Raw genomic sequence first — 11794 nt, forward strand, 5'->3', positions numbered from 1 at the left:
TTCACAAAGCCAGCACCTTATTTTTTTTTTTTGAAATGCAATAACTATATTTTTCAGCTATGTTTTATTCATGTATTTTGTAAATATTCGCACTAACTTATATCTGTCTTCGCAAAATAACGGTTACTTCGAGTACAAAGTTGATTTTTACATTGCATATGTTGCATTTTAATACAGTTTAATTTAGGGTCTCGGGTTTATTCACCTTCGGCCGACATAGGTGCTTATTATTGTTAAAAGGCCAAAGTTTGCATGTCTCTCAAGGCTTCCTTTTGTTTAAGGGAAAGAAATAAGTTGCATACCTCTAACTTCACTCCAACAGTTTAGCAGTAAAGTACAGAGTTTTGGTCTCCCAAAGTAAAGTAGATACTAATACCTCTCAAATTACTGTGCTGCATTTGCAAAACGGCTGCATTTTTTATGTTCATAATCTCCTACGATGTTTATATAATCAGCTGTCTACTAGTAATGCAATTATCTATGTCAACAGTAACAAATACTACAAAGCCGAGATATTTTAACAAAGTTATATTTCTGAAGTGTTTGTCAAATTTGGAGACCACATGAATCATAACACTAGTACATTATCTTACTGATATTATCTACTACACATCAAAGTAAAGGTCACAAGGATCCGACTCCAGTACGTTGTTAATACTGTTTAGACAAGCCTAGATCATAGCTAACTCGAGCAATTATCTTAACATGGAATTGTTATGCTATTTTAGCGCGATTTTTGTTAAGCTGCCGCCATGTATAGAAATTCATGTTACAAAAATGTTTCAGCAAAGCATAGGCTACGAAATGTGCTGTACATGTCCGAAATATTTGTAGTTTCTATCTAATAAAATGATAATGCTGCGGATGCACGTGTTTATTAACATTTGTCAAAACATGGAGATCGTGAGACATCAACTAAACACATGGAAAACAATAACAAAACAATATTTGTCTTATTTTTTTATGAAAAAGAAAATAATAAAAGTAGATGTTCACGTTACGGACAGATATATCCTGTAGAAAAATTGTCACCAGAATCTGCAACCAGAAGTACATTATTCTAATACTTATAGTTCCACAGAACCGTCTATGATTTGCTGTATTTTAATAAGCATCGTACTTTTGTAAACTATCGCTTTTAGAATTATACAAACAAAAAAGTTGTAACAGAAAAATGAAGGTTTCTGTTCGTCGAGGCCATTGATATATCAAGTGTTATCATTGACTGTCTCGAATATGTGTATGGAATCTCAAAGTCTCAGTGCGTTACACATACTAAGGTAATTTTTACAATATATATGCTCATTAACAAAAAGGAGAATTTTTCCTGCCACTGAAATTCCTATCATTCACCTAAAAGTATGAATGTGGCATATAATTATCTGCACATGATATTTTTCTTCAACTTCATGTCCATAGAAAAACGACGTTTTAAGAAATTTTGTTTGATGATCAGTTTTGTACATTCAATGATATATCATACCGTTTGTATATTGCGTTAGCACTTAATGTGGTATTTTTTGGGAACGAAGAGCAAAAATGATCGGTGACTGAACTGACAGTGCTGATGAAATACAAACAATAACAGTAATCTACAGATGAGTTCCCAAGATGTCAGAAAATACAATATGTTATGTATTGAATAGAATCCGATATCTTCATAACTTATCACACATGTACTAATCGTTAATGTTAACTTGAAAACAGACATTTTATTGCCAGAGCTGTGACAAAAAAAGGATTTTTATTGCATAGAAAGCTTTCAAGTACATAACGACATTATTCATTGTTACATATAAGATTATTTCATACTTTATTCATGTAACTGGTCAATACAAAATAAGACAATGTCCTATTCGATGACACACTTACGCTGTATTTATTATGGGTGCAAGTACATTTATTTTAGTTTTGACAGTGGCATACAAATGATTTATTGGTATTTATAGCATTGAAATACTTCCTTTTTCTGGGAAACACAAATATTATCATAATCATGAAAATACTTAGGACATAAAAGTTAAGATAAAACAAAAGCAATATCAAATGCATTTAAATTACCTATGACTGATTCATTTTACTATTTCTTGATCAGAATTATTTTATACGAGCATTACTACATGAAAGTGTTATATACGTCTGCATTTGATGGAAAATACTAATATACTTTGTATTGCGGTAAATTCAGCTATTTCTTCAGTTTTCATTCTTCTACCTTTGTAATTATACTATGTATACATTTTCGTGATTGAAACTCTAGTACGTATTGCTTGCAATTAAATCATGTTCAGTTTCAAAAAGGAAAATCGTCACAAAGTTGGGAAAAAGATTTTCCCAGTGTGGGATCAGAAAATTCTAAAAGATTAGCTGTGTAAACTAAACGTACTAGAGAAGCCTGGTTTTCTAAATATAAGACAGAAACAGAAACGTCTTATACGAAAATATATAGGTAACCAAAAATGCTGTTTCTTTAATTCTTTGTTAATATTAATTGCGATTTTCTCATGGAAGAAATAACGATTGTCATGCAAAAATCAGGGACTGCTTATCATTGCGGAGGTTGAATGAATGATTCCCCGATATTTGATTCTTGTTTTCACATACCAAACCTGAAATTTTAATTTGCAAATATGCACAAAAGTCCTTTTCTTAGAAAATTCGATAGCCTGTTATGGGCTAAAAATAAATGCTTTGGCACTGTTATTCTTCCTGCTTTAAGTTTATGTGCTATCTTATTCAAATTAATTACCTTTATTGTTTTCGTCTTAATTTTAACACAAATTTGCCATCACTCTCAGCGAGGGTCATCATTGGTTCATATCCTACTCTGGGAATGTCATTTTTATCATTTTGTAATACCTTACTTTTTGAAACGTATCATGATTAAATAGCAAACAGCACTAGAGTTTAAATCCATATAATGTATACAATGTATGTACAGTTGTATAATAATACAATATTTCAAAGGTGGAAACACAACGACTGAAATATATGTTTAATATTATATTGTAGTAGATTGGGAGGTAATCTCAGTGGTAAGTTGCCTGTTATTTTTTGTTGTACTCGAATATACATGATTTTCCTTATTTCCTGTATTTTTTATGTACGCAACTTTCAATCAAACCGTTGTTGTCCGGTTTTGGTTGTTGGCGTGAGGCGTATATTCATCGTGGAAACTAGTCTTTTTTGTTTCCTTATTCTCTTGTTTGTGTATCTTTCTTTTTGTAATTCTTATTTATATTTGTTTCATTGTATACCTTTTATACCTAAATCAAAATTACACCACATAACATAACTAAAATTGCACCGAATTTCGTCAAGCTTTATCACATGTACGCAGGTATATATGATTAACCAAAAAAAAAACACAAGTATTTCAATTCTTACGCTCGGCAAGCATAAGCATTATCCAAGACCCATTCAAAACCAAACAAGTCATTAATACTCAAAGGTATATATGTATTGGAAACAAATTGAAACTTTTAATAACTTTAAGTTACTGCCAAGTTAGCTCTCTCTCTCTCTCTCTCTCTCTCTCTCTCTCTATTGCAGTAATTATTTTATCAGCGAGATTTAAAAAAGTTATAATAACGCGACACAAGACAAAATGACACCAGATCGGACAATTTGACACTTTTCCGAGATTGTTTTCTTTTTGATGTAAGTAGTTTTTATTTTGTCTATACACGATGTGAATCAGTGGTTGCAAATCAGATTCCTACCAGGTTTTGGGGATAGATAAAGGCATCTAAAGGAATATTTTCTTAGTTAAAAAGATCACTAAATAATCACAAAGATGACTAATACACAGACAGGTTTTCATTGTTTTTAATACTGAACCGAGAATATTTTTTTCACATTTATGAGGCAACAGGCTTGGCATTCCCTTCTTTTAAAACCCAAACACTGTCTCTTTGTCTTCCAAATATCTCGGCAAAATCTCAATTACATAAACAAACGAGGTGTAAAGGTCGTGTAGATAGACTACAAATGTTCTGTCTGACACCATCTGATACGCAGGGAAGGTTCTGACTGACACAACATTTAGATTATGAGATGTTCTGTTTGTCATCAACATTCAATAATGCGTTTTCTTGTCTTTATTTCGCTCGGTTTGCAGTATTTTATCGAATTTACGCGTGCTTTTGGGTATAACAGGTCGTTAAATTCATTATTCAAATCAGGGTTTAGGTTATAATATAGCAATCTACCGTGATCGACGGTAACCCTGTTGTAACAATTTCTTGGTGATACGAAGATTTCTGTCATTAAAATCATCTATCTTTGAGCAAGCTCTTGCAAAACAAATAAACTGTGAAATATAGACACCGTATGATGTTGCTTGAGGGACATCTCCATTAAGATGGGGAAAGTGGACAAATTCAAAATTCAAATCGTCCCTTTTATCATATATTTTCGTTTCTAGATTATTATTTACAAGTCTTAGTTTTAAATCCAGAAATCACGCTTCTAAATCTGAAGTATCAGCCTTGTTAAGCTGATTAGTTATTCTTTAGTGTAAATATATTTTACCATTCCTGAAAAATATTGGTTGTCTATATTTAAAATATCATCAAGATACCTTGAGGTTCCATTAAAAGCTTCAATAATTTCAAATTGCGTCTCAACGGATAAACTAAGCATGAAATCTTGTTCATAAGAGTATAAGAATAAATCAGCAACGAAGGGGGTGCAGTTGGTTCCCATCGGGATACCAATTACTTGTCCGTAAGTTTTATTGCCAAATTTGATAAATATTTTATCTAGTAAAAACTTTACAGCTTCACAAACCTGATCACATCTCCATAGGTTGTATATCTTAAAAAGAATGTTCTAGTTTCATTGCAAGCAAGATAATTAACGTTTTCTCTTGCAAATGTTTTCTCAATTAAAGCTACTAGTTTATCTTTAATAAAATTATGTGGTAAATTAGTATAAAGAGTAGAAAAATCTTAAGTACTTATCTTCGAACATTTGAAGTGTTTGTTTTTAAGCTTTTTGATAACATCTCCAGAGTTCTTGATGGACCAAAACAGATTAACACCCGAGTTCTCATAAACCTTGGAGCAATACTTCTGCACGTGGTCTTTTATTGTAGTTAGAGAAGAAATCAAAAGTACAGAAATGTTTGTGTAGTGCTTAAGGTTGAATTTGCATTGAATCGAACTTTATATGGAGTTTTGTTAAGTTTAGGGATCCGATAAAGAGTAGGGAGCTTCATTTGACTGTCGTCAAGTGCAACATTAAAATTTATACAATGATTTGCATGACTTTTTGCAATAGTTTCCTCATCTAGTTGTGATAACTGGTAAGTTTTTGTATGTTTCAGCTCATTTTGTAATACCTCGGTGTAATAAATGTGTCATATAATAATATTATTATTTGAAGCTTTGTCTGCAGGAGTGAAAACAAAATTACCTTGGATAAAGCTTTTTTTAAACTTCGAAGTGAAACCTTGGGTTTAGGAGGTAATAAGGATGGATTTGATTCAATGATTTTAAATATATTGTTTTTCCATTCAGTGAGATGGTACTGACCTGCATTTTCCTTCCGATACCTTTTTTTAATATAGTCATCAATAGATCAAGTTATTTCAAAGAGACATCTTTCAAAGTTAATGGACGAGGGAATTCTATATTTTGGACCTTTGGAAAAAATATTTCTGATTCTTTTATCAATAAAACTCTTAAAATTACCCGTTATGACATGGCCAGCTGGTTGGTAACAGTATTTTGATTCTTTACAGTTACAACTATTTGGAACATTAAGTTCTATATCTAAATCCGAGACAATTTGATTGTAATTAAATATAACGTTTCTAACTGGTTTATTATATTTGTAATAGATAATAGGTTTTTCTGAATTCTTGAAATATTTTAATTTTAGGAATAGAGTTAACTACAGATTGGTCTCTCAAAATACTAATTCTAACATGACTCGATTTGGTTTCCAGTTAAATAAAGAAGGAAATCAAGCTCTGTATATTCTGCGATAAACAACGGTTGACGCGCGGACCGGTAAGAGAGCATTATGCCGTCAATTATGACGTCAAATTGCCACATGACGTCCTATATATTACTCCTCGGGTAAATGAAGTCCAGCATAATATTTATTAAAATATGTCAATGAGCATGTGAGAATGAAAACAATCAAGGCCTTCTTGTGATTTATTGTCTGATTTACCACGATTCATCGTTCAGATGCTTCAGTATTTAACCACTCGGGCTAACGCCCTCGTGGTTCAATTCCTACGCATCATCTGAACTCTGAACCGTGGTAAATCAGACGATCAATCACTAGAAGGCCTTGATTATTTGTTAAGTAAACCAATAAAATCGATTCCTTTATTTATGAAAGATAATTTTAGAAAGTTTCGTTTATGATCAGATTCAGAATCAATATGAGGTCTAAGAAAATGTTGTGTGTAAGTGTGTATCAATGAAGCAGTGTTGTAAAATGGATGTGTACGCATATAAATATTATCAGCTTCTTGATCAATTTGCCTCATTTTTTCTGGAATTTCTAACATTGAAGTGGATTCATCTTATCCAAGCAAGTAACACCCGAACCATATGTTTTTTAATACATTTGTATTTTAAGGCATATGCTCTTGCATTACATATGGACTCAAGTATAAGAATATGTCACATAAAATTGATCAATAATTCTTCCCCTACTCCAAATTTTAAGGTAAAGATAGTTATGTTTATAGACAGACACATTGGAACTGCTGCAGCAAATTCGAGGCCATTTTTGACCCAACCAACAATTTTTGTTATTTCATTAAACAGACTATATGACTATATATATATCTAAACGTTCCAGGAAAGAAAGAAGGGATTTATTGTAGTAGATTATCTATAATTGAGATTGGCCTAAAACTGCATTGGTTACGTAATTTATAGTCTTTTAAATTTTAACAACATTCAGCTTTCTTATAGTAATGCAACTACTTTTATAATGCATTCTAAGTGCTTAAAGAAAATAACCACTAATAACACATTACAACCATTTAGAAACATTTATCTGTGTGAATTTTTCCCATACCCCAAGTTTTAAGGTTAACATGGCTACGCTGGGGAAAGGAATCTCCAAACATATGCGGCAACGCCATGTCAATGTTATTTTTGTCCAAACAACCTGATTTTGTTTTCTCATTCAAAAGGGTTTTAAAATTCAAGCTGGAAGTATGGATTTATGGTGGCTCATTTAGGTCTATTAGGTTTGGTATGTACATTTGTATTTATTAATCATTTTTCTGGAATTTCTAACATTGAAGTGTATTCATCTTATCCAAGCAAGTAACACCTAAACCATATGTTGTTGTTGGTTTTTTAATTATACTAACAACTACAACATAATATTATAACACATTTCGAAATTTCTATGAACATGTTTTTGAGAAATTATTTAAAACTCCCAAACATTTGTATTTTATTTGACACAAACAAGGGATCAAATTATCTCTATAAACTGCAATAGTATGCATATTTCTTTTGTGTTTTTATGAAACGATATTGTTAAATCCATCATACATAACAGAATTAAACCAAATATTAAAGACAAGTGCCTGTTCTTGTAGTAAGAAATAAGTAAACAAATAGTTGGTCAAATATGCAAAATTCAAAGAAAATATTCAGTGGCGACCCCAACGTTACATACATGTTGTTTTTTTGTTTTTTTTGCAGAATCGGGGCTCTATATTCTATTTTCTTATATTTGAATTAAGCGCACTTCAAACTACAACAAATGGAAAAACAAAACAATACTATAAAATAAAAAAATGTAGCAATCGTCTTTAACACAGTCTATTAAGTTGGCGAATACTTACCATAAAACCACATTTGTAAAGGTTTCTTGGTTGATAAGTTAATACAACACCGTCACAGTCCATCCAAATTATGTGCATAGTGTATTCTAAATGCGTTTAAAAGTGTAGTTTTGTTGATGACAGCATCATTTTTTTTCTAAATTCAATAATGTTTACTGGGTTACTGGGTATGTCCAAAACTACACTTGGTCAAATTTACCAATCAATTGCTATAATGTAGACACTTCTAGTGTATGTTCACACAAAAATATGTCATTAAATATACGTATCTTATTAATTCCATGCAGAGGAGTAAATAATTAGGAAATAATTGATAGCAAATAAAGTGCTTTAACACTATTCATGCACGATGGGCGGTTATACGTCTGGGGTAATAATGTTACGAGGGCGTAGCCCGAGTGAAGTTATTTTTACAACGTCCAAGTGTATAAATAGTGTTAAACACGGTTTTGCTTTATTTTCTTCTATTCTAATATGCCCTTAATCTAAAACAGTACATAAAATATAGAAGCGCTCTATCCTGTTCGCAACAAAACCTTCGACATCAGCGCATGACATCAGCTACGTGACGTAATTCTAGCGTGAGAGTGTTTTAACAGAGACAAGCATTATATTAGAATTGTTATTTTTCAATGATAAACAATTTAATTTCTTTTCACATCCACACGCTGACAGTGGCGCAACCTATAATTTAGCCTTTCAACGAGTACATAGAATCAACACGTATATAGAAGTCAAAGATTGTTTTCATTTGATTTTTTTTTCAAAGTCGGTTTATTAGCACCACTTACTTTGATTTCTGCTTAGGAATTGACAACTATAATAGCTGTTATAAATTATAGTAAATCAGGCTTGCCAGTAAGAGAATGCAGCGTCTGAAACGGCACAAAGTACTTTTGGTCCCTAGAACTTATTTCATATTAATACTGGAAATGGTTTAACATACAAACTACATAGTCAGGTAGTTAAGGGGTTAGAGTAATGAAACTGTGTTTTATTTTTTATTTTATTTATTTTTGTTTTTTGCACAGTTGTCGTGACTTTTATTATTAAAAACAAATTGGGCCATATGCCTATATAAATCATACGTTCGCCTTCAACTGTTCCCAACATGCATGTTTCTCTTATTGGTCTATTACTTGCAAATGCACTAAATGCATGCTTTTTGTGTATTTTAGCTCATTATTTTTTTCAATTTAAATACTTTTTTGCTAACAAGATGAGACCTTTGAGTGAGGTTTGGGTTATTCTGATCTTTCAAAAGTAGTGCCCTTTTATGTCTATATTTGATTGTTTTCCTAGTTGCGTGGTTTGTGGTGTCAGCGATCTTTTCTACTGCAACTTTATCCTTGTGTGAGTCATTCATAGAGAATAACTCTTGCTGTAACAGCCAATATATTCACAGTTTAAATGGAGATAAGATAAGTAAAATAAACATTTCATTGAAATCCTGAATATTAAAATATATTATTAACTTAATGCATTTAAGTTCTATTTCTGTCTGTTTCTTTCATAGGTCCGAGTTGGAGTCAGACGATTCCTTGCAATGGACACAAGAGGAATAATATCGCGTGTCTACAAAAGTATATTCCTGAAAAATGTAAGAACGCTACTCATCGTGTAGCAAAAGTACTGAGGCTGTCAACGGATCTTCTCGAAGATATACTCCGCGCACGTGAAAACCTGAAGGTCATTCATCTGTTTAGAGATCCAAGGGCAATCATCAATTCAAGAATTAAGACGCGTTGGTACCCAGCTAGTAAAGAAAATGAGATTATTGAGGTCGCAAAATCTTTGTGCTATAAAATGCTGTATGACTTTCAAGAAGGTCAAAAACTTCTAAAATTGTTCCCAGATAGATTTAAGTTTATTTACTATGAAGATTTAAACGAAAATCCATTCAATAAATCGGAGGAATTATTCAAATATTTGGGTATGGATTTAGATAAACATAAATACCCGGAATTGCGTAACTTAACTGCATTTAGCAATGTCACGACTCGAACTGAACGTATGAAAAACACAGCATTCTGGTGGAGAAAGTCTTTAAAGTGGGACATTCTGCAGAAAATTGACCCTGTATGTAAAAATGTCTATACAAAACTAGGGTATAAATGTTTCACAAATTTGCAAGAATATAACAACCTTTCAATTGCAAGTGTTAATATACCAAAAACACATTTAATCGTGTAGTTATTAGACAATTTATTCCGTCTGATAATTTGATCGTTAAATATCCATCTGAAGTGAGATTGCTACAGTATATACTATTTTCAATATCATAATGATCCGTTTTATTATTGTCTTGCATGAAAGTATATGAATTATCATATCGACCGAATGACAACAATAGTGCTATTATCGTAGCTGAAGAAAAGGGAAACAAAATCTTAACACTCATATTGGTTGATCTTTTTTATAAGTATGTATATCCATCCACTTAGTTTAACAGAAATAATAAAAATCTACGTATATCGGAATCGTGAGGATGTTCCCACGGCAAGGCGCATGTTTTCCTGGAATAATGATTGAAAACGTTAAATCAGAAACAATAGACTGTATAAACTCCTGAATAATAGTAGGAAGTTACCAAGTACTTGAGGAAAACAGGTGGCACACTAGGCTATCGTATTTGTTTGGCACATGATGCTAAGTTCGACGCAGGATCGGTACATTGTACATTGATTTAGTGAGGTTGATATTCTCCTCAATTTGGTCTATAAAAATGAATACTCGGGAAAATCACAAAACTTGTTTATTCATTCAATAAAACTGATTTAAAGTCCAAAGAATATTCAAATAAAATGGAAAACGGTGAAGTTAAAAAATGACCTTAAGCTTATTTCAGCAATCACGAAACTTATAGCCACATTTGTTTGTGAAATGTCTTAAAACAAAGACAATTTCTTTACTGACTATATTAATGAATCTTTTCCCCGTAAATCTTCCAAAAATAATTTCAAAATCGTTGTTCTATCGGGGTTTTAAATTTAAAATTCGCCATTACATGATTAGATTGTTGTAAACTTCTCCCCGCAAACTCAGTACGGAAGCTTATATGGGACACATATGGACAGTAATTTTGCAAATGTACCATATGAGTCCCATATTAGTAGTATTAGAAAGGATGGTGCGAAGACCTATTTAACCCCCCCTGACCCCTTGTCCCTATTCTAAAAAATCCAATGCTGGACAATTAAAAACCCACAGGGTTTTATCAAAGATACAAGCTGAAAATCTTTTAAATCTTTAGTTAAACCGAATGAAAACCTTTGGTTTAACCAAAAGAAAAGATTTTGAAACAATTTAACCTCACTTAACCTCTTATCCCTATAAATTTTAACGACACCGGTGTCGTTTTCTTTAACAAGTTTATCAATCAATATCGTTTGTGAAGCGACGAGTTTAAACAAATATTGGCTCAATGTAAAGCGACACCGGTGTCGCTTTATTGGTATTTACTTTCATTCATAAAGTTAACCGATATGTTTACTTTGTAGTACAATCCCGTTTAAACTTCCCTGTTTTGTTTGATTTTAAATTTGATACGTTTGCACTTTTACTATTAAACAAGTATTACAAGATTTAAGTACAAACAACTGAAATCACTCAACCGTTTGAGTATGCCATAGGCATATGCATGATTGAACATACGCTTTTTAGAGTAGTTGGAATATTCCCATTATATTAATTATTCTAGTTAAATAAAAACACAGTAATTAATTAAAGTTTTTAACTCAAAAGTTTGTTTTCATTAGGCAATACGGATTTATATGTATCCAATACAGGTTCATCCGATATGTAGAATCTAATGTAACTATCCCTCATAAGTGAAAATGTTACTTCTGTAGATGTTGAATCGTCATAAGGATGAATGTCAAACATTGTCCCTTGTTTTAGATAAATTTTAATTTTTTTCTTATACATAGATATTAACTGATCAATGTCAAAGTCCTCAGCTGC

General features: G+C 31.9%; 1 protein-coding gene across 1 annotated transcript in view; it reads left to right on the forward strand.

Annotated features, from left to right (window-relative positions):
• LOC123523228 (carbohydrate sulfotransferase 1-like) overlaps positions 1 to 10724 on the forward strand; it is a 46229-nt gene extending 35505 nt beyond the window's left edge. Inside the window, exon 7 of the mRNA XM_053535417.1 lies at positions 9348 to 10724. Coding sequence (XP_053391392.1) covers positions 9348 to 10024 — 677 coding nt within the window. The 3' untranslated portion in view covers positions 10025 to 10724. The remainder of the gene's footprint in view (positions 1 to 9347) is intronic.
• The last annotated feature ends 1070 nt before the right edge of the window (positions 10725 to 11794 follow it).

This window comes from Mercenaria mercenaria, unplaced genomic scaffold, assembly GCF_021730395.1.
Source record: "Mercenaria mercenaria strain notata unplaced genomic scaffold, MADL_Memer_1 contig_4789, whole genome shotgun sequence".
NCBI lineage: Eukaryota > Metazoa > Mollusca > Bivalvia > Venerida > Veneridae > Mercenaria > Mercenaria mercenaria.